This window comes from Bos grunniens, chromosome 2 (genome assembly GCF_055505025.1).
Source record: "Bos grunniens cultivar Pamir isolate PY7600 chromosome 2, Bosgru_T2T1.0, whole genome shotgun sequence".
Classification (NCBI taxonomy): Eukaryota; Metazoa; Chordata; class Mammalia; order Artiodactyla; family Bovidae; genus Bos; species Bos grunniens.
In genome coordinates this window covers 67128888-67152804 of record NC_141166.1, presented here as the reverse complement: position 1 = coordinate 67152804, position 23917 = coordinate 67128888, and the positions used below count along the sequence as shown (strand labels likewise).

Genomic DNA, 23917 nt, shown 5'->3' with positions numbered 1-23917 from the left:
CAGCTCCTATTTAATGTCATCTCTGCAGCTTAAAATGGTCATTCCTTTCCATTTCTATTTTATTTATAGTCTGTCATTCATACAATTACTAACCTCTTCTGAGTGGCATGCCTGTCTTTCCAAATAGACTATTAGCTGGTTGGGTGGGGGGGCGGTGGCATATATTCCATCTATTAGCCACGCATGTTTATCTCTCTGTTCTGAACAGCATTAGGCTCCAAGAACACACTTATTAAATATGCAATGACATGCTTACCATCAATCACATAAGTTCCATGACCTAAGCCAGTCATGTATTAACAACATGTTTTCATAGTCATGACACTGATAATGTAAAGTCAAGTTTATTTTAAAGTACAAACTTTCAGGCGAAGGAGCACACATGTTAACACACAGTTGAACATGGAATTATTAAAGAGACTGTTTATCTCCTGCAACAGGCAGTGATGGAGGCGAAAGCCTTGTGACACTGCTCATTTTACTTCCCTCTCAAATGACGCTGGTCCAGGCTAGCAAAGATTCTGAAGATTAGCATTCACTAATTCCTAGCAGATATGCAAAAATAAATATTAATTATTCACACCTTCTCTTCCTTGCAAAAGGTCTGTGATGGTTGAGAACCATCTACAAGTAGAGATTCAAATAAGAGAAAATAAAGAACAGTTACGGTTCACAAAAATAGAATAGAAAAGGAAAATGGGATAATATAAGTATTTTCTTAAAATTCCTGGGATATAAAAAAGGAATCCTTCATTTGTTCAATCACGTATCATGAAGACACTTCCAAGAAGAGGACAATACATCAGGACAACCCGGGAGGGTCCTCCCTGTCGCACCTTGTACCTAATGGGCACCCACTGCCCACACCTTAGCGAGCGTACAGCCCACACTTCCCATCTACCCACCCCAGAATGGAGAAGTGTACTTCTGCAATGTACCCTGTGAAGTAATTTTCTTGCACAAGACAATGAATGGGGAATGTTAATAAGACACCAAATCCACTTCATAGGTTAACATTAAAACAAAATGCAAAAGGGTCACTAGCTAATATGCAGTGAATAAAAGAATACTCTAGCTTGAAGTCATAAACATCACCAGGCTGGGTAACACATCCAACTCTTAAAACTAAAATTCGAATAAAAAGGAATGCTGTAAGCTCTTAAACTAGGAACACTAAACTGTCAGTTGTCTTGGACGATAGTTCATGTAAGCTGGAAGGCAGGGCCATGTCTAGCTATCTCTCTTTCCTTCACATACATACAAGCTTTTACAAAGTTAAATTTAATGAAATAACCGGACTAGTGATAGCTTAATGACACATACCATTCATATTCATACATACTAGTCTTTGAACTAAGTGAATCCTGTTTGCCTAACTGTCAGGAACTTGGAAAAGTGACAAATTAGACCCAGTCTCCTGACAGTGAAGGGTTAAACAAAGGACAAAGGAGGTGCAAGTTGTTGTTGTTGTTGTTGTTGTTGTTTCTAGAAAGACCCTACTGGTGGTACACTGGGGCAAAGAATTAAAGGGATTTAAATTAGAACCTGGGAGATGAGAAACAGTCCACAGCAAAGTGCCAGGCAAAAAACCTGATGAGAGCCTAGAATTTAAAAAGGCAAAAAAGAAATATAAAATCAAATCACAGAACAGATTCTAGTCTTCACAAACCCTGGTCCATCAAAGCAACTCGCATGTCAAGTGTTACCTAACAGAAGGGTTCTGACATTACCCTTGCTAGGTTTTCTGAAGATGATGAAATGGATTTGCATTCTGGGAGCAAACACTGACAGATTAATTCTGTTCTGCAATCACTACATCTCCAGCTTTTATGCACAGAACAGTGATCCCTCAATAAATGGTACTAGTGGGATTTAAGAACTAAGGATTTGGGGAGGAAGGCAAAGAAGCAAGACTGGCCCCAGGCAGTTAAGTGTGAAGGGACCACGCACCATGTCAAGGAATCAGTCCTTCTGACAAATACCTGCTTCAGAACCTTAGGAAGGGGACAGAGGCGCAGCATGGACTCCATTTCTTTCAAGAATCTAGTAAACTAGACTAGCTTTTGAGTAAATCAACTGGAAGAGAGCACAGATGCAAAACGTCTAGCTAAGTAATATTTGCGCCAAAAGGAAATGCACTTTTCCTCTCCTCCCAGATAATGTGTGTATAAATCCAGAAACCGCTGATCACCCCGTCCCTCGGGATCGACTGAGTGCTTAATAACAAACACCTCTGGAAGGAGAGGCAGCCTCTCTACCTTCTGGAAAAGCAGCGACGTTTCCGCCCGGCCACTCCGCACGGACGGAGAGCGCGTCTCCACCGCGGACACCGCGGTGCGCTGACCCGGCCGGACACGACCTGGCGCGCGCCCTGCTCCCAAACTTCCTCCAGCCAGCCTGGCCCGGCGTGGGGACAAACGCAGGGAGGCAATCCCCCCCGACACTACGGCGGCGGGTGCCGGCCGCCAGGACCCCGTGGGCCCGGGGAGGCGGCGATAGGCGCCACAAGGTCACCGCCCTTTGCACAACCCGAGCCCGGACCGTCCCAGCGCGCGTCTCGTGACTACTGGACGCAGGAGCCTCGGTCCTCGGGGCGAGCCGTGCGGAGCCGGGGGTCGGGGAGAGACTGCCGGAGGGTGCCAGAGAGGTGGGACCCCAGGCTCCTGGGCGCCTGGGGCAGCGTCGGGGCAGGTATTGGCCAGGGAAGGCTCCCTCCGTCCCAGGAGACCCAGCACCGTTTGAAGTTAGTCTCCGCCCATGTCCACAATGGGGAACTAGCCTGGCCCCCAGAGGACAGGGCCGGTGTTGGGGAAGCGGACATATCTGAGAAAGGAGGCGGGGAGCCCTAAACGCTGCTGGATCTCCCGGTGCCTGCGACCCCGCAGGCTCGGCCCTCGCTCGGAAACCCGGACGTGTCAGGGAGGGAGGAGGGGTTCCTTACCTCCGGGAGACCCTGGCCTTCCGGCCCCTTTGACAACCCCATGATCCCGTCGGACCGCCCTGAGGCGGCAGCGAAGCCCGCCGAGCGTCCGGAGGAAGCTGTCCCCGGCCCCGAAGCTGCTACCGGGGTGGAGTGCAGAGCGGAAACTTCCTCCGCCGCCGCCGCCGCCGCCGCCGGGAGCCTGGAGCGCTGCAGCTCGGTGGAGCATGCGCGCTGGGGCGGGAGTGTTGCGAGACTGCGCCTGCGCGAGGGCAGCCCCGGGCAAGGCCCGGACCCTCGCTGGCAAGGACGTGCAGTCCGGGCCGCTTGACGCTGTCCACGTTCCGCGTAGCTTCGCGCCGGGGCTCTGCATGTTCATCCGAGGTGCTTTATAAAAGGATTATTCCTCAATCTTGGGGAAGGTTTGTATCCTGCCTCCCCTCTCTGCTTCTCACGGGCATCGGATGCCCCAAGTGGGTTTGGTCCTCTCTGTGAGCCGAACTTCGGAAGCCCGGTTGCTCCCGAATCAGGGCTTGAGCAATGATCAACTTGGCTATTCAGACCCGGGCTGGTTCTAGTTCAGAATCGGGGTGTCCCCTGAGTTACACGCACTTGGGCAAACTTCTTGATATACGGACCAGGGAACCAAGTCCCCAAAAAAGGATTGTTAGGCTCGCTGCCTTCCTTCAGCCAGTAAGTGCATCGTGTTCACTCACCTTAACCACCCTCCGTTTCATGTTCTGCTGAGAGGAAAGTCATCTCTGAGGATGCAACTCCTGTAATGATGTCATTGTAGTTACACCATTTACCTGAAGCATACCTTGTCGGTCCCAGAGAATGGCATTTATATAAAGAAGTTATGTACCTAGCCACAAGCCTTGGGCACCGGCTCTATAATTATTATTTTTTTTCTTCTTTAAGCAATGAAGGAAGAGGTGACGTGTGAAACTCTTCCTGTAGAAAAGTTTCCTCTGTGAGTGTGTTGGGTGGGAGGGGCCGAGTGAGGAGTGTGAGGTTGTGAGTCCCTCGAACTCAAAGAGGTTGTGTGTGCGTATGTGTTCCTCTCTGCATCCCTAGCATCTTAAAAAGCAGGTACTCAGTTAATGTTTGCCTTAAAGAAATTCTCTGCGCCTTTTGCACTCCTCCTGGGCCTTTTCTTGACAGAGGAGAGACTTCTCTGGAACCAGAGTAATATTCAAAAGCAGAGACATTACTTTGTCAACAAAGATCCGTCTAGTCAAGGCTATGGTTTTTCCAGTGGTCATGTATGGATGTGAGAGTTGGACTGTGAAGAAAGCTGAGTGCCAAAGAATTGATGCTTTTGAACTGTGGTGTTGGAGAAGACTCTTGAGAGTCCCTTGGACTGCAAGGAGATCCAACCAGTCCATTCTAAAGGATATCAGTCCTGGGTGTTCTTTGGAAGGACTGATGCTAAAGCTGAAACTCCAATATTTTGGCCACCTCATGTGAAGAGTTGACTTATTGTTAAAGACGCTGATGCTGGGAGGGATTGGAGGCAGGAGGAGAAGGGGACGACAGAGGATGAGATGGCTGGATGGCATCACCAACTGAACTGAGAGTATCCAAGAGGTTGGAAGCATCATATGAACGACCATTTCCTTTTAAAATATACTTAGTAAATATTGCTAACGATATTTAGTAAGTTGAGAAATTTGAATATTCAAATTATGGTGTTATGAGACCAGTCTTGCCTGTGTTGTGTGGCACTTTACTTTTATCCACCGTGAAGCCAGGGAAACAATGTCTAAGGTGCCCACTTTCATAACTTCTTAAGTTCAGTTCAGTTGCTCAGTCATGTCTGACTCCTTGCGATCCCATGGACTGCAGCACGCCAGGCCTCCCTGCCCATCACCAACTCCCGGAGTTTACCCAAACTCATGTGCATTGAGTCGGTGATGCCATCCAACCATCTCATCCTCTATCGTCCCCTTCTTCGCCTACCTTCAATCTTTCCCAGCATCAGGGTGTTTTCTTTCCAATGAGCCAGTTCTTCGCATCAGATGGCCAAAGGACTGGAGTTTCAGCCTCAGCATATGTCCTTCCAGTGAATATACAGGACTCATTTGCTTTAGGATGTACAAGTTGGATCTCCTTGTAGTCCAAGGGACTTTCAAGAGTCTTTTCCAACACCACAGTTTAAAAGCATCAATTCTTTGGTGCTCAGCTTTCTTTATTGTTCAACTCTCACATCCATACATGACTACTGGAAAAACCACAGCCTTGACTAGATGGACATTTGTTGGCAAAGTAATGTCTCTGCTTTTTAATATGCTGTCTAGGTTGGTCATAACTTTTCTTCCAAGGAGCAAGTGTCTTTTAATTTCATGGCTGCAGTCACCATCTGCAGTGATTTGCAAGCCCCCCAAAATAAAATCTGTCAGTGTTTCAAGTGTTTCCCCATCTATTTGCCATGAAGTGATGGGACCAGATGCCATGATCTTAGTTTTCTGAATGTTGAGCTTTAAGCCAACTCCACTCTCCTCTTTCACTCTCATCAAGAAGCTGTTTAGTTCTTTGCTTTATGCCATATGAGTGGTGTCATCTGCATATCTGAGGTTATTGGTATTTCTCCCGGCAGTCTTGATTCCAGCTTGTGCTTGCTGCAGCCCAGCATTTCTCATGATGTACTCTGCATATAAGTTAAATAAGCAGGGTGACAATATATAGCCTTGACGTACTCCTTTTCCTATTTGGAACCAGTCTGTTGTTCCATGTCCAGTTCTAACTGTTGCTTCCTGACCTGCGTACAGGTTTCTCAAGAGGCAGGTTAGGTGGTCTGGTATTCCCATTTCTTTCAGAATTTTCTGCAGTTTATTGTGATCCACAGTCAAAGGCTTTGGCATAGTCAACAAAGCAGAAATAGATGTTTTTCTGGAACTCTCTTGCTTTTTCCATGATCCAGCGGATGTTGGCAATTTGATCTCTGGTTCCTCTGCCTTTTCTAAAACCAGCTTGAACATCTGGAAGTTCACGGTTCATGTACTGTTAAAGCCTGGCTTGGAGAATTTTGAGCATTACTTTACTAACGTGTGAGTTATTTTTGTAGTCTTAAAACTGTCCTTCCCTGAGATGGCATAGGATGAGGGGGACTAAAGGTGGATAATTTGTAGCCACTGTTGAATGACCAGGCAGGTACTGATGCCAAGGGACTCATAGCGCTAACTCCCGCAGCAGAGAGCTGTATTTAAAGCAGCCTGGGGAATAGGGCCTGAAGAATAATAGGAATCAGGTAGGCCACACAGGAGTTCCCTGTTGTAAATGCCTTTATCATGCTTTAAATAAACATGAGCAGCTATCTTTCCCAGTAAGAAACCATACTGTTTTACTGTCTGTGTAGACTAACAGTAGCAGAGTCAGTGTGTCCCCCACCCCACCCCTTTTTTTCAAAGATTCAGCAAGTCAGCCAAGATAGCAGTCAAGAAAGTTTGAGTAGCTCATGTTTACCTTGGAGAAGGCTTCAAACAGACTATATCAGAAAGAGGTTTGTGGGGACACAGATAAACGCATCTCTCCCCTTCTTCTGGCTTAGGGTACCCATACACACATTTTACTTCCCACTGGGATATTTGGGGATTAGGGATCAGTTTGTCCCTCCTCTGCACATCCAGTACAGAGATGTGTGATGTTCTTCTAAGTGTGAGATTCTCAAGAACCTTGCAGATGCTTTCCTTTCCTAGGTAAAAGTTTGCCATGGTAAAGAGCTTTCTGTTAGGATCATCTCTATTCTGGATGCATTTTTATAAAGCCTCAAACACGCTGTCCTTGTGTTTCTTGCAGCTTTTCCACTCTAGGGCCCTTGCTATAACCAAGAAGGGGAATTGTGAAGTCTTGAAGCAGGAACTTGGAAGGCAGCTATGGGTGTTTATAAAAGTAGAGTGACACAGTTTAGGATACATAGAGCATTATTGGCAGTGCTGGAACTAGAGCCTCAGATTTCTGATTCACAGTGTTCTTTTATCCTTCTGTCATTCATCCATCCAACCGTCAATCCAACAAATATCCCCGAATTCCTTTTACATCAGTGGCTCTCAAACTTGGCTGCACTTTAAAATCACCAAGGGAGTTTTAAAAGTTACCAATACCTTGGGTTCCACCTCCAGAAATTCTGGTTTAATTGATCTGGAAGGAAACATGAGTATTGAATGTTTCCCCTGGAATATATTGTTTATACACAAAACAATGCAGGTATATGTACTCGGGCAACATGATAGTAATTAGTGACTACATTGTTATTGTTAGGTTTCTTTTTAGATTACTGTGGCACATAAAATTTAAGATCCGTAAGCAAGCTAAAAGTCTTTAAGTGAGTTCTTTTTGAAAATTCTTAATTGTATGCTGATCTGTTCTCACACAGTAAAATTTTACAACACACATCCTATATTAAGCATGTCATATTTCTATAGTAAAAAATAGAGGGACCAGCAGTGCACCATTAGTGCACTCTATTTGTGCACAAAAAATAGAGGCACAAGCAAACCTAACACCCTCTGCTTTCAGACCCAACCCAGCATGTCACACACACACACACACTTGGATGAGTTCTACTGCATCTTTCCAAGCATTATACTCTTATTAAAGAATTCCAACAATTTCCATCATTTTCACAACCACACTCTATTAGCAACATTAGAAAGGACTTGACAAAGATCCAGCTACACAGCAATGAATAAATGCTTGAGAGCATCTGTTATATTCTGTATCTCCTGTGGAAAATGATATCCAGCTTTTTCTTGATAAAATTATTTAACATTGCTGCTGCTGCTGCTAAGCTGCTTCAATCATGTCTGACTCTGTGAGACCCCATAGACAGCAGCCCACCAGGCTCCTATGTCCACGGGATTCTCCAGGCAAGAATACTGGAGTGGGTTGCCATTTCCTTCTCCAATTATTTAACATTATACATTTCTTATTTGGAGGAGGAAGTAAATTTTTAAAACTTCACAGGTGACTTCGGTGAGCAGCCAATCCAAGAACCACTCTTTTTGTGCCAGAGACTATTTCCTGATGGTGGATATACTGCAGTTAGCAAACCAGATGAGATGATTAGTGACAGCAATTAAGTATGTAAATTAATAAGTTAGTATTGGATAGATGTAAGTGGTCTTCAAGAAAAAGAAACAGTGTAATGTGATAGGGAATAATGCGTTGGAGTCAGAGGCTCTTTTAGATCCAATAGCATGTACATCTTCTAGATAAAGGGGTCAGGATAGTGTTCTTGGGAGCCATTTGAGGGAAGACTCCAGTCTCAAGAAGGTGCTATGTATGGGAAGAACTCAGGGAAGAGCATTCCAGGAAGAAGGAGCATCTAGGGTGTTCTGGAAACCTCTGTTTGCCCCTCCAGACCCACTCTCGCCCACCCCACCCCCACCCCACCTCACCTTGCCTGCTGCCTTACAAGGCTGGCTGGTAAGGGTTCATCAGCAGGGCCTGGGGTGTGGCTGACTAGGAGGTGAAGATCTGAAGTGTGGAATCTAGAGTGTGGGGCCTGGAAAGCAGAGTATCAGTAATAATTTGACAGACTGTATCAAGAACTGAAAAAAATATCCTTGGACGAGATGCTTCCACTGCTAAGACTTAAAGTACAAGATCTTCATCATAGGACTTCCCTGGCAGTCCAGTGGTTAAGACTTTGCCTTCCAATGCAGGGGGTGTGGGTTCGATCCCTGGTCATGGAGCTAAGATCCCACATGCCTCCCAGTTGGAAAACCAAAACAGAATAGAAACAATATTGTAACAAATGCAATAAAGACTTTTAAAAAATGGTCCACATTAAAAAGAAACCTTAAAAAAAAGGTGATCTTCATCATAATATTATTTATAACAGAAAAACCTGGAAACCATGTAAATAGCCCACTAAAAGGGAATGGGCAAATACATTATAGTATATACGCTTTTGGTGCAAACCATGTTGTCAGTAAAAATGTTCACTGCAGCAGACCAGGAAGGAAAAGGGTAAGAGATGAGGCTATGTAAATATTAGCAATGTCTGCCCATCAGAAAATCATTAAAACATTTAAAAGACAAACTAGGAAAATATTCCTTACCCGTGACAAGAGTTCTTGCAAATGAGGAAGAAAAATTTAATAGAAAAATGAGCGGAAGACTTGAATAGAGAAATACTCAAAGCAATTTTTACTAAGTACATGAAAAGAAAAAAAAATCCAAAGCTTCACATTAAAAAGTTGTAAGCTTTGCATGGAAGTAATAATGTTGTAAGGACATTAAACTAATTGCTGTAACACTCCCTCATCATTGAGTAAAATTTTCAAGGGTTCTGGAGGGCAATTTGGCAAAGTTAATTCTGCCAAACTGTCCCCAATGGATATCAAATATCCACTGAATGTCTGCTGTGTGCCAGTCACTGAGAAGTGTTCTCAGTGGGGGTGAGGGGTTGTGATTCAGCACCCAAGGAGAATTTGCAGTTTTCACAGTGACTGGGAGGGATTACCAACAATTTAGCATCTAGCCACTATGGATGTCAAGTGTCCTGTATTGACTTTGAGTCAAAAGAATTGATTTGGCTGGAAGAATGTGGGAAGATATGAGGTTGTGCCGGTTCTGGGCAGAGATACTAAGAATCTTTCTGTTCATTCTGTCCATCATAAGAATATACCCAGGCAGTCACAGTTCCTTCTGCCTGGGCTCTTGAACAAGAAACAGAGAAGGGAGAGGACCTGAGACCCAACCCTGCCAAACCCAGCTCAGCCAACGCCCTGAGAGGACTGTCAGTATTTGCAGTGAGCAGTGAGCTTTGGAGGTTGTTTGCTAACATTGTCCTCACAGTGTAGTCTGACACATTCACCACACAAGGAGGAACTGCCCCTCCAGAGGCCACAAGCACCCCCAAATCTCTGACAGAAGTACAGTGGATACATAAAATCAACAAAATGGAGATGACTTTGCACAGTCAACAAATAATCACATCAAAACTGCATGACTGTATGTGAAATAAGTGCCATCGATGGTAGGTGGAAACACGAAATGAAGAGGAGGAGCAGGAGGAATGGTTTGAAGTGGAAAGTCAGTGAGAATTACTCCAGTGACATCCACTGAAGCCTGGGTGTGGTAAGAGGATAGCAGGGGAAAGCCTCTGGGCTGAGGCACCTGTGTGGGCAGAGAAGGGAGGAGCTGGGTGAGCCTGAAGGGTTGGAGCCCCGAGAGCAGTGATGGAGGGGCCCCAGTCCCCACCCACCAGTACCTTGTGGACCACCCCAAAGTGTTTGGATCTCACCTAAGCACAAGGACAGGTATCAGAAGGTTTGAAGAAAAAGTATTTCATAAACATGTTCATCTTATCAGTAGAGTCACTTTAATTCTTGTTCTACAGAGATGGACTCTGATTACTCATGTAAAACTCCTACCATTTTATGTTATGGAAAGCCATTCATGTTATGGGGATTCTAGTAAACAGCAACAGCTGAAACCCAACCCTTACACCATCTGGAAATGGTAGGAGAGGAAACAACTGACTCAGGAAGTGTACTTCTAAATAAACTGCATTTATATAACATTTTCCAAGGAATGACAGTTCCGTCAAATTTCCATGTGAAGCTAAACAAGAAAATCCAAAATTACTTTAGAGACCAAAAAATGAGTTTTTCTGGGTCAGTAGGAGAGACTTCTTAAATAGTCATAAGCAGAGACATATTGGGAGAGGGCAATGGCACCCTACTCCAGTACTCTTGCCTGGAAAATCCCATGGATGGAGGAGCCTGGTGGGCTGCAGTCCATGGGGTCGTGAAGGGTCTGACACAACTGAGCGACTTCCCTTTCACTTTTCACTTTCATGCATTGGAGAAGGAAATGGCAACCCACTCCAGTGTTCTTGCCTGGAGAATCCCAGGGACGGGGGAGCCTGGTGGGTTGCCATTTATGGGGTCACACAGAGTCGGACACGACTGAAGTGACTTAGCAGTAGCAGAGATATATTATGCTTTCATTATCTTGAAATCAAATAAAGTGGAAATAATTTACAAGTGAAAGTCACAAATATGTTGTATATTTCTGAAATTTTATCCTAAGACCCTTTACATTTCTTGTAAAAGACAAAAGATTGCAGCCATGTTTCTGGATTGTTTAGTTGGATTTGTTAAAACAACAAAAATAATCTGCTCCACCTACAAACGGAATGACATAGAAGTCATTAATTTGTAAGATTGGCACTTAAATCATCTAAAATTATAAAATACCATCCTAAAATTGTCATTCTAATAGGCTTCTATTTGAACGATTGCATGGATACATACTAAGTTGATTCAGTTGTGTCTGACTCTTGAGACCATATGGACCATAGTCTGCCAGGCTTCTCTGGTCGCAGGATTCTCCAGGCAAGAATACTGGAGTGGGTTGTCATGACTTCCTCCAGGGGATCTTCCCGACCCAGGGATAGAACCTGAGTTTCCTGTGGCTCCTGCATTGCAGGCAGATTCTTTGCAACTGAGCCACCAGGGAAACCCTATTTGAACCATTACTTAATAGCAATAAAAGTAAGAAAAAAAAGAAATCAGAATTATATTAATAGAGAGAGAAGAAATAATATTGTAGTTCTGGATGCTCAGAAGTAGACTCATTACACGGTGGCATCAACTTGGCAGGTAAGTAACTTCTGTTCTCAGGTTGTGTGGATAGAGGACTGAATCCATTGCTTAGGGCAGTGACATTTCTTGTCTCCAGCAGAGGATGTGATGGGCTGGCAAAGACCCTCGATAGAGAGAACTCTTGGGAAGTTTCTTCCTCACTTTCCAGAACAGGGGCAAGACAGAGGGTCCTCTTTTCAAAAACCACACACGTGAGCAAGGAGATATACACGTGATTGTTTATGGCAAGCATTGTTTGGGATAGAAATACTGACTGTGACCTAAATATTCATCAAATGAAGGCAAAATCAAATATTCATCAAAATATATGATATATATTCATCATATATAATTCAGGATATCTTCATGCTATGGTTTAATATCCAGTGGTGAAAGTGAACTAGAGTTATATGTTTGACTATGGATAAATATGAAAAATACAAAGTTGAATTTTTAAGGAAAGCAACTTTCATAATGATTTTCTGAATTTACAACCATTCAAAATAATATTATTCAATGTTTGAAAGTGAAAGTGAAGTCACTCAGTGGTGTCCAACTCTTTGCAACCGCATGGACTGTAGCCTACGAGGCTCCTCCATCCATGGGATTTTCCAGGTAACAGTATTGGAGTGGGTTGCCATTTCCTTCTCCAGAGGATCTTCCCAACCCAGGGATCGAACCCAGGTCTCCAGCGTTGTAAGCAGATGCTTTACTGTCTGAGCCACCAGGGAAGTCATTCAGTGCTTATGGATACATAAGTATGAACTTAAAGCATGGAAGTCTGCATGGGAATTATGCTCATGATTGTGATTCTCTCTTGGGGCAGGGAGGAGATGGATCAGGAACAGAGTGGGAAGCATGACCACAGAGCATCTTTTCAATCTCTAATGCTTTATTTCTTGGGGAAAGAAGATCTAAGACAAGTATGATATAATGTCAATATTTGATAAAGATGGGTGATAATTTGGCAACTTTATTATTATTTTCTGCATATTTTAATTATTTATGAGACAGGGTGCTCAGGGCTGGTGCACTGGGATGACCCTGTGGGATGGGATGGGGAAGGAGGTGGGAGGGGGGGTTCAGGATGGGGAACACATATACACCCATGACTGATTCATGTCAATGTATGGCAAAAACTACTACAGTATTGTAAAGTAATTAGCCTTCAATTAAAATAAATAAATTATATATATTATATATATGTGAAAATGAAATTAAAAACTTTAAACTATCAGCAAGAAAGAGGGGACAGAGGGTATAGACTCCTCTTTGGAGAAGTTTACTTATGAATCAAAGGAAAGAAATAAGATGGTAAGGAGTACATGATTGATGGAAAGTTTGTTTATTTGGATTTTTTTAAAAGATGGCAGAGACATGAGTATCTTTTATTAAATTGCAGGGGAAAAGCCAGTTGAGAAAGTAAAAGTTAAAAATACAGAATTGAACCTTAGTCCCTTAGCTCTTACAAATCACCCTAAAATGCATGCATATTTTTTGTCTCCCCATTATACTGTCAGCTCCTCAAGGAAGGACAGGGGATGTGTGTTTTCTGTTTATCTTCATACCCTGAACCTGCCTTGAACAAGTGTACCATGAAAAGCTGTAGGCCAGGCGTGGTAATATTAGCATAATGTGTGCATCAGAATGGCCACCAGGTGGCAGATGTGACAGTCAATGATCTTGCAAAAGAGTTCAGGTGGACCACAGTTAAAACTGTTCTCCGAGGTAAGCTTATGTAAGTGAAATACACCAATATTTACATGGGAATTCGGGACTATCCTATCATCTATTGATTTCTCATTTCGAATATCAATAGGTTAGCTTATTCTTGGAAAAAGCTTTGGGAATAAAAAAATGCAGTTGCATTGATTTGTGGTTGGAAAAGGGACTAGACATGTGTGCCCGTCTTCTCTCTGCCCTGAAATCCAAATAAAATGATAGCAAGAGTATGATTGCACAAGGACAAAGAGAATGGAAGAAAATGGAAGAGGAAACAAACATGCTATTATATCCAGGTCATGAAATGAGTTATACTCAATAAGGTGCAAGCAGGAAGCAACCTGGGTGTCGTCCTATCCCTCTTCTTTAAGTTGTTGTTAGAGTTCCTTTCCCCCGCACCTGGATCAAATCTGTGCATACGCTCTTATGCACACTTTGGGAGGTTAGAATATTTCCTTTTCGGGTAATTAAACAGTTCAGTCTAGTCTCACCTTCAGTCTTTCATCCAATTCATACCTTCTGCCCCTTCCTAGCATGAATCTGACCCAGAATTCTGCAAAATGAAAGTGAGGGTTCATGGACTATTCTTTTATCACTCTCACCCTACTTATTCCCACATCCACTAACTGATGCTTCTGCCCCTCCCAGTATCATGCCTAAGGGAAGTCGAAATTGGAAGAACACTGTATTTAATTGGGCGATCCTGCCTATCACTGATGCCTTTGTGTGACAGTTGCCCCAAGCTGATCCTTTCTTTCTTTTTTTTCCACAGAGATAAATACGGCATTTATTGGGTAAATGTTTTAGACAAACGTCCTACATTTTGCTTGTTTCAGTTCAGTTGCTCAGTCGTGTCTGACTCTTTACGACTCCATGAATCACAGCTCACCAGGCCTCCCTGTCCATCACCAACTCCCGGAGTTCACTGAGACTCATGTCCATCAAGTCGTGATGCCATCCAGCCATTTCATCCTCTGTCGTCCCCTTCTCCTCCTGCCCCCAATCCCTCCCAGCTTCAGGGTCTTTTCCAATGAGTCAACTCTTTGCATGAGGTGGCCAAATTATTGGAGTTTCAGCTTCAACATCAGTCTTTCCAATAAACACCCAGGACTGGTCTCCTTTAGGATGGACTGGTTGGATCTCCTTGCAGTCCAAGGGACTCTCAAGAATCTTCTCCAGCACCACAGTTCAAAAGCATCAATTCTTCAGTGCTCAGCTTTCTTCACAGTCCAACTCTCACATCCATACATGACCACAGGAAAAACCATAGCCTTGACTAGACGGACCTTTGTTGACAAAGTAATGTCTCTGCTTTTCAATATGCTATCTAGGTTGGTCATAACTTTCCTTCCAAGGAGTAAGCGTCTTTTAATTTCGTGGCTGCAATCACCATCTGCAGTGATTTTGGAGCCCCCCAAAATAAAGTCTGACACTGTTTCCACTGTTTCCCCATCTATTTCCCATGAAGTGACAGGATCAGATGCCATGATCTTCGTTTTCTGAATGTTGAGCTTTAAGCCAACTTTTTCACTCTCCTCTTTCACTTTCATCAAGAGGCTTTTGAGTTCCTCTTCACTTTCTGCCATAAGGGTGGTGTCATCTGCATATCTGAGGTTACATGTTTTTAAATGTGGTATGCCATCCATGGTTTTCTCTAGCCATATTTAGCAAAATGTATCCATACATAGATAAAATTGTTTTTTCTTTATTTTTAGTAACCACATATGTTTATACATAATACATGTAATATGTGCATCAGAATTTAGTTTTATCAATCACTATTTCTTGACATAGAACTAGTTTTCTTTTTTTTTAAATTTTCTAAAATGTATTTATTTTTGTTGGAGGCTAATTACTTTACAATATTGTAGTGATTTTTGCCATACATTGATATGAATCAGCCATGGGTTTACATAAGCTGATCCCTTCTGGTAGTACTTTTTGCCTACAATTTCAAGGGACTTTTGACCTTGTTCTGTTCTTCCCACACTTCATTGAGAGGAACACCATGTTGCCGATGTCTCATGATATTACCCCTGTTCTTCCATCTGCTTGTGCAGAACTATTAGGTGGTGGTGGTGGTGGGATCCTTTCAAGTTTCCATCTGCTTGTGCAGAACTATTAGGTGGTGGTGGTGGTGGGGTCCTTTCAAGCTCTTACTTGCCTGGTTTTCCACTTAGTTGCTGAAACTCAGGACTCATCCGTTCCACTTCCTCCCCTTCTCTCTTGTATGAAAATGTAAACCATTTCCACTATACTTTCTTATTTGTCCTACACAAGTATTACCAGGCAGTCTCAGGTGACCAGAAGGCACTAACCTCTCTGCCCCCACCCAGCTGACCCCCTAAGTCCAGAGGACATGGATCTAGTTCTCCCGTAAAGCTCTCTCTCCCCAAACTTTGCTGGTTGCCTAAGTGGCAGCATAGGTAGATCAAGCCCACAGGGGCCTGCAGCTTAGCAGAAGCTGGCTGGGGCCCAAGATGCTGGTCTCCACACACAGCAGACAATCCCAGGGGACTTGATTGTGTGTTGAGAAGTGTCTCCTTGCTGGGCCTGAGGGGGTGGGGGGAGGAGAACCATCCACACGTTCCCACTCCTATGTATATATTTTTTTAAAAAAAATCTTGACTCACTCTGTAAAGTCTCTAGCCTTTCTCCCTTCCCTCCTTCCTTTCTTCCTTCCTTGTTTCCTTCCTTTCTCTCTTCCTTCCTTCCTTCTTTCCATTCTTCCATGCTCTCAACCTCTATTTCTCCTTCCCTCCCTTTCCCCTTCCTTCCCCTCCTCTTTCTTACTTTCTCTTCATATATGCACTTGAGTTGGGAGGTAGACTAAGAGAACAAGACCTGTTTTACTGTCTCATAGTGAGTCTTGTGTGATGGTCTAGCATCTCTCTTTGGAATATGGGCGTACATTACATTCCGGGTTTTAAACCTGGGTTTTCAACTCCAAATTTATTTTTAAAAGCCTCACTTAACAACCTTGTATGCTGTAATTATATAATTATAATTATAGTTCATTATTAATTATAATTAATAATTCAAATATGAAAAAGTTCTCAGCAATTAAGAAAAAGCTGACTAAAAATTCAGAAGCAAAAGGTATTAAGAAGAGGTGGCAAGAATATACAGCAGAACTATACAAAAAAGATCTTAATGACCCAGATAACCATGATGGTGTTATCACTCACCTAGAGCCAGACATCCTGGAGTACAAAGTAGAGTGGGCCTTAGGAAACATCACTACCAACAAAGCTAGTAGAGGTAATGGAATTCCAGCTGAGTTATTTCAAAGCCTAAAAGATGATGCTGTGAAAGTACTGTACTCAATATGCCAGCAAATCTGGAAAACTCAGCAGTGGCCACAGGACTGGAAAAAGTCAGTTTTCGCTTCAATTCCAAAAAAAGGCAATGCCAAAGAATGTTCAGACTACTGCCAGTTGCACTCATCTCACACACTAGCAAAATAAAGCTCAAAGTTCTCCAAGCTAGGCTTCAACAGTATGTGAACTGAGAACTTGCAGATGTTCAAGCTGGATTTAGAAAAAGCAGAGGAACCAGAGATCAAATTGCCAACATCTGTTGGATCATCGAAAAAGCAAGAGCGTTCCAGAAAAACATCTACTGCTTCACCGACTACACTAAAACCTTTGACTGTGTGGATCACAACAAACTGTGGAAAGTTCTTAAAGAGATGGGACTACCAGACCACCTTACCTGCCTCCTGAGAAATCTGTATACAGATCAAGAAGCAACAGTTAGAACCAGACATGGAACAATGGACTGTTTCAAAATTGGGAAAGGAGTACATCACAGCTGTATACTGTCACTCTGCTTATTTAACTTCTGTGCCCAGTACGTCATGCAATATGTCAGGCTGGATGAAGCACAAGCTGGAATCAAGATTGCCAGGAAAAACATTAATAACCTCAGATATGCAGATGACACCACCCTTATGGCAGAAAATGAAGAACTAAAGAGCCTCTTGATGAAAGTGAAAGAGGAGAGTGAAAAAGCTGGCTTAAAACTCAACATTCAAAAAATAAAGATCATGGCATCTGGTCCCATCACTTCATGGCAATAGATGGGGAAACAATGGAAACAGTGACAGAATCTATTTTCTTGGAATCACTGCAGATGGTGACTCAGTTCAGTTCAGTTCAGTCACTCAGTCGTGTCCAACTCTTTGCGACCCCATGAATCACAGCACGCCAGGCCTCCCTGTCCATCACCAACTCCTAGAGTTCACTCAAACTCATGTCCATTGAGTCGGTGATGCCATCCAGCCATCTCATCTTCTGTCGTCCCCTTCTCCTCCTGCCCCCAATCCCTCCCAGCATCAAAGTCTTTTCCAATGAGTCAACTCTTCGCATGAGGTGGCCAAAGTATTACACCCATGAAATTAAAAGATGCTTGCTCCTTGGTTGCTGGGAGCCAGCGTGAGGAACTCCGCCTGTGGCAAAGGTCATGAGGAAGGAGGCTCAGCATACGCAAAGGCAGGATTGAGCCTCAGGAGTCCCCCTGGAAATTCTCGAACATGTACCCCCAAAACCAGAGTCTGCCTATTTTCTGCTTTGTGCTCTCACCTACACCTCTGACTTTACAGGGGCTGTCCCCCACTACCTCTCTCTGAAAAAAGAGTTAACTTACAGCTCCAGTTAATAAAGTTCCTGGGTGTGATAGTGTTTCAACCTACAAACTCCTTTGGAAGTCCTCTAGCCTGCCTGAATAGGTTTTTCTGGCCACATGTGATTGTTCAGAGCCTCCCAACTGTGAGAGGCATGAGATGTTCTAAACTGTCTAAATACAGATTCCTTTGATCAGTTAAAAGATTGATTAGAAATTGTATTGGGGAAGGGTTTTTCACTTGTTGGGTCAATGTTTGCTGCTAAGTCTCCATATTCCTTACCTACTATGTCCCTGGCAGTGTATTGATTAATATAATTGGTGTAAGTAGTAGCTTTAATGTTTGCAACCTTGGACCCTTGAGTTAATTCTTTTTCTTGTTATAGCCCACCACACCTTTGCTCTGTAGGAATGCAACTTTATCTAATGCTTTTGGAGGGTGGCGCCTGACTAATTACCTTTAGAAAAAAGTGAGTTTTCTGATGAAAGGGTCTTAAAATGTTAACAGGCCTCCGGGCCAGAAGATGATGCAAATCACCTAAACTTTTGCATATGATAAGTTTGCAGGAAGAAAGCCTGGCTTACTTCATGACTCTACCCCTTCCCCCATTATCCTCTATGCATAACTTAAGGTATAAAAACTACTTTGGAAAATAAAGTGCGGCCTTGTTCACCAAAACTTGGTCTCCCCATGTTGTTCTTTCTCTCACCTTCTGGCTGAATTATTCAGCCTCTTTTTTCCACTAAATTTTCTCACTGAGCTATCCTTATTTAACAGGTCCATATAGTCAAAGCTATGGTGTTTCTGGTAGTCATGTATGGATGTGAGAGTCAAACTATAAAGAAGACTGAGCACCAAAGAATTGATACTTTTGAACTGTGGTATTGATGAAGACTCTTGAGAGTCCCTTGGACTGCAAGGAGATCAAACCAGTCAATCCTAAAGGAAATCAGTCCTAAATATTCATTGGAAGGACTGATGCTGAAGCTGAAGCTCCATTCCTTTGGCCACTTTATTGGAAGGACTGACTCATTTGAAAAGACCCTGATGCTGGGAAAGATTGAAGGCAGGAGGAGATGGGGATGACAGAGGATGAGATAGTTGCATGGCATCACCAACTCAATGAACGTGAGTTTGAGCAAGCTCTGGGAAATAGTGAAGGACAAGGAAGCCTGGCGTGCTGCAGTCCATGGGGTCACAAAGAGTCGGGCACGATTGAACTACCGAACAACAGCAAAAAATTCAATAGAAGAGATGGAAGATAGAGAGAAGGAAATGTCCAGGAGGGCAGACATTGGAACAGAAGACAATAGAGGATGGAATTTTCAAAGAAATAATAAAAGATCGGAAAGATCCTCCAAATGCCAGGCATAATGAATGGAAAAGTGATCCACATCAAAGCCCAGTATAATGACATTTGAGAACACTATCTATGAAGCGAAGATGCCAAGATTTTGCAGAAGGAAAGACCAGATTACAGAGAAATGAGAATTAGAATGTCATGATTTCACAAGAGTAACACTGGAAGCTAAAATCACAATGGAGCAGCATGTTCAAAATTCTATAGAAAAATTATTTTAATCTAATAGAATCTGTACCCCAGTAAGATGTTAATCAATCAGGGCAATAAAAATAAACATAAACATGCAAAGTGTACTTGCTACTCAACTGTGATGTCCATTTTTCCTTGATTCCTTTCTAGTAGAACCTGTTGGGTGCAAAAATATGCTCAGTTAAATTTCTGTTAACTAACCTTGAAACCTTCCTCTGCCTGAAGAAAATAAGTCCCCCATTTGATCAAAGCTGCTGTCTTAATATGTTTTGTTGGTGCTTGTATTCCCAATGCCCAGTAGAGTAGGTTTTCAATGGCAAGTTTTTTAAATGAATAAATGAGTCAAATAGTGAAGATATATCATCCTTCTCTATCATCTTCCATGATATTCCCTCCCTCCTTTAAGACTTTAGCATTGAATTTATACTTTTCCCTCACCATCTTTGGCTCACAACCTCCATGACTTCAACGCCCCCAAGATCCTTCCAACCTCAGACCTCACTATGCCTTGACTTCTAAAGGGATGAATTAAATGATTCCTAAATTCTGCTCCTTCTTGCATCTTTATTTTCTTCTTCAACAGTTTTTTATCACCTCTCAGTAGAACAATTACCTTTCAGTACTCTTTCATCCTATGACACAGCCACCAGATTTATCATTTGAACAATGTGGCCCCCTCATTTAAAAGCTCATTTATTAGAAATAGTCTGTGGACTTTGTTTCTTCTACACAGTCTCATCCCAGCACGTCCTCCTCTTACCACACACAGCCACCCTAGATTTCTCACCTCTTCTCAAAACCTACTGGGAATCATCCTCATTCTTTGCAATTGTTTGTACTGTTCCCTCTGCCTGAAATTGAACTACTCACATTCTCTCCAGCCCTTCATCTCAGCCAATTAAAAATGTACCCCTTAAAAAAATGTACCCATTGTCCTAGAACTTGTTCCAATGCCACTTTCTCCCATGAAGCTTTCCTCAATGATTCAAGTACAATTAATCCCTGGAGCCTCTATGACTGCCAAACACTTTGCTATTATGTCTATTACAACATTTATCATGACAGTTAATACTATGCATGGCTACCTGCCTATGTACACTTATTGAGGATGTTCCATTTCTGTGATACTCCAAGACTTAGCATATAGTGCCTGGCACATAGCACATACCAAAAAATTGTTAGATGAACTGAATTGAAATTCAAGGAGCTATCTCTGACTGCGATTTAAGTCTAGTGACTTGTGGAAATAGGCAAGGGCAATGCATATCTACTCCCTTAGGAACATTGCCTCATAATTATTTTAAAAGTTTTCTATTTTATCAAAGAGCCTTAGAAACTGCTCCTTTTCAAAGCTCCACCAAAGTATTATTTTCCTAATTAATTATTGCAGAAGGATAACTATTGCATAAATCAATTTTCAACTTAGTTTGATCGTGACCACTAATGAAATAGATTGAAGATCTGGAGCCCCAAAGAGAATGTTTTCAGAAGAATAATATATTTTATTTGTCAGCAGTCCTCAGGTTCAATTTATGGTGAAATTAACTGAAAGTGGATTGCATATAATTGTCAGTTCATTGTCAGTCTGCATTTCCAAGGCCCAGAGTAGATAGAATGACGAAAGGTAATTTCGTTTTTCTTCGTAATTGCTTCTGGATAATACCAGAGCCTGTGAAAGAGAGTGTGAGGCTCTGCATTTTGAAAATTGCAAAGAAAATGCAAAGCTTAGGCTGAATACTAAAAATTCTGAATATGTCAGCTATAGCAGAATTAACCTTTCTAGATTTTTTTTTTCAGTCTGTTTCATGAAAATTGTCTACAACAGGTAACACAATTTGGGACTTGAGATATGAAAAACACTATTTTATGTATCATCATTAAGAGGATGGGGATCTGAGTCCAGTTAGCTTTATGATAATTTCTAAAAAGGGTTAAAGATCAACAAACTTTCTTTCAAACAATATAAGGAGTTGGTGGAAGTTTTTTAGGTACTTAAAATTACCAAGGAGGAGAATAATCTACAGCCAATCAGATGAATGAGCATCCAGTGAACAAATACAGAAGATGACCAGATGATGGTGAAGGAAGGATTAGAACTTGATGAAAGACAAAAATAAAATAACAACTTTAGTTTTCCGTCATTTGTTTGTATTTATTCTAAAAATAAATTGAGATGGGGAGGCTATTGCTTGCTGTAATGTCATGAATCATAATTAGTGAAAGGGACTGAAACACTATGCTGTCAGACTTCACATCACCGTTTCTTAGTGTGTGTTCCATTGAATAATACCTTGACTTGTCAACCTTATTTACTCCATAAAAGGGCTCCATGGTTCAGGTAAGTTTAGAAATGTTGCATATTGTTTCCCACCCACCCACCCTTAGAAAGTCAAAATGCGTGTTCACACAGGAAACACCGGGGGAAGCCCTACAATAGAAAAACTGTGTGTTTTGTCTGTTTCACAGGTGTGTTTGACTGTAGAGACTGACTGATGCCTCTTGGAGCACTGGTGTTTCCATGGAAGCCTGGCTGGGCAATGGTGTACTCGAGGACTGTGCTGGCTGTCATGCAGGCTGGTCTGGGTTTTTATGTCCCAGATGTTGTATCTGGGAGAGGCGTGCATGTACGATCCTATACTCATGTCAGTCTTTGACTCAACAGCACTGCTGTTATGCACAGAATGGGCAGGAAAAGTGGGAGAGAAGTTATATTAAATGAGAGTGTCTGTATTAAATCAGGGGATCCCCTAAATGCAAATTGGAAAATAAAGTGTTGCTACAGAAACCTTCAGTTGTCAGCTCAGTCTGTAGGAAAAGTACATTGAACACCCACTGATTTCTAAAGATTCTATAATGTGGCTCTCTGAAGACCCCTCCACAGGTCCCTATTGGCTCAGATGGTAAAGAATCTGCTGCAATGCAGGAGACCTGGGTTCGATCCCTGGGTTGGGAAGATCCCCTGGAGAAGGGAATGGCAACCCACTCCAGTATTCTTGCCTGGAGAATCTCATGGACAGAGGAGCTTGGTGGGTTACAGTCTATAGGGTAGCAAAGGGTTGGACATGACTGAGAAATACTTTCACTTTCTATAGGTCCCAGAGCTGAGCGCAACACCTTAACAACAGACTGAAAGTGGCTGCCTGCCTCTTCACACTCGCCTCACACTGCTCCCTCTTGTTGCTCCAACCTTTCTGGTGCTCTTTCCCATCTTCCAGAAGTCAAGCTCTTCTCTCCTCAGTACCTCCTGCAGGCTCATCTCTTTGAACCCGTCTTTTCTATTTCTGACTTCCTTGGGGAAGTCATGCCCCAGATCAGATCAGGTCCTCTTGGAGGCTTGGCAGCACTTTAAAAAAAATATTTATTTATTTATGGCTGCATTGGGTCTTAGTTGTGGCATGTGAGATCTTTAGTTGTGGTGTGCAGACTTCTCTCTAATCAAGGCTAGCAGGCTTAGTTGCCCCGAAACTATGATCTTAGTTCCCCGAACAGGGATCACACCCATATCCCTTGCTTTGGGAGGGGATTCTTAACCACTGGACCACCAGGGAAATCCTTTCTTGGTAGAACTTATTACAAATGATTAGCTTCCCTGGTGGCTCAGATGGTATAGAATCCAATGTGGGAGACCTGGGTTCAATCCCTGGGTGGAGAAGATCCCCTGGAGGAGGGCATGGCAACCCACTCCAGTATTCTTGCCTGGAGAATCCCCATGGACAGAGGAGCCTGGTGGGCTACAGTCCATGGGGTCACAAAGAGTCAGACATGACTGAGCGACTAGGCACACACACCCTATATATGGGGTTGTTTTTTAACATTGTATTGTGGTATAACATACACCCAGTGAAGTGGCCAATCTTAAAAAATCTTTGCATGTCTCTAAATCCAAAGTACCACTACCCAGGTTAAGCACAAAACATTTCTAATATCCCAGAAGGCAGGGCTCTCTTCTTCCATAAATGATTTTCTATTTTAGCTTTTATCATCATAGGCTAGTTTTCCTATTCTTGAACTTCTTACAGATGCTCTCCACTGTGGCTGTGAGAGGCACCCAGATTGATGTGTGTAACAGCATTTTATTTTACTGCTGTAGCATTTCACTGTATGAATGAACCACAGTTTATTTATTCTAAATATTGTTGACTCTCAGGGCTTCTGGAGAAGGCACTGGCACCCCACTCCAGTACTCTTGCCTTGAAAATCCCATGGACGGAGAAGCCTGGTAGGCTGCAGTCCATGGGGTCGCTTAGAGTTGGACACGACTGAGCAACTTCAATTTCATTTTCACTTTCATGCATTGGAGAAGGAAATGGCAACCCACCCCAGTGTTCTTGCCTGGAGAATCCCAGGGATGGGGGAGCCTGGTGGGCTGCCGTCTATGGGGTCACACAGAGTCAGACACAACTGAAGCAACTTAGAAGCAGCAGCAGCTCGGGGCTTCCCTGGTGGTCCAGTGGTTAAGAATCCACCTTGCAATGCAAGGGACACCATTTTGATCCCTGGTC

The 23917-nt window shown here is 42.9% G+C and overlaps 1 protein-coding gene and 1 long non-coding RNA gene across 5 annotated transcripts in view; one reads left to right on the top strand and one right to left on the bottom strand.

Moving 5' to 3' along the window:
* The window catches only part of CCDC93 (CCC complex scaffolding subunit CCDC93), a 103441-nt gene extending 100302 nt beyond the window's left edge, over positions 1-3139 (bottom strand). For all 4 annotated transcript variants that reach the window (XM_086367335.1, XM_086367342.1, XM_086367353.1 and 1 more), the window contains exon 1: positions 2942-3139. In XM_086367335.1, coding sequence (XP_086223461.1) covers positions 2942-2983 — 42 coding nt within the window. In that variant the 5' untranslated portion in view covers positions 2984-3139. The remainder of the gene's footprint in view (positions 1-2941) is intronic.
* Positions 2982-22200, top strand: LOC147378202 (uncharacterized). Its single transcript, XR_015151498.1, has 2 exons — positions 2982-3342; positions 21882-22200. It is a non-coding gene; the product is annotated as an uncharacterized LOC147378202 (long non-coding RNA).
* The last annotated feature ends 1717 nt before the right edge of the window (positions 22201-23917 follow it).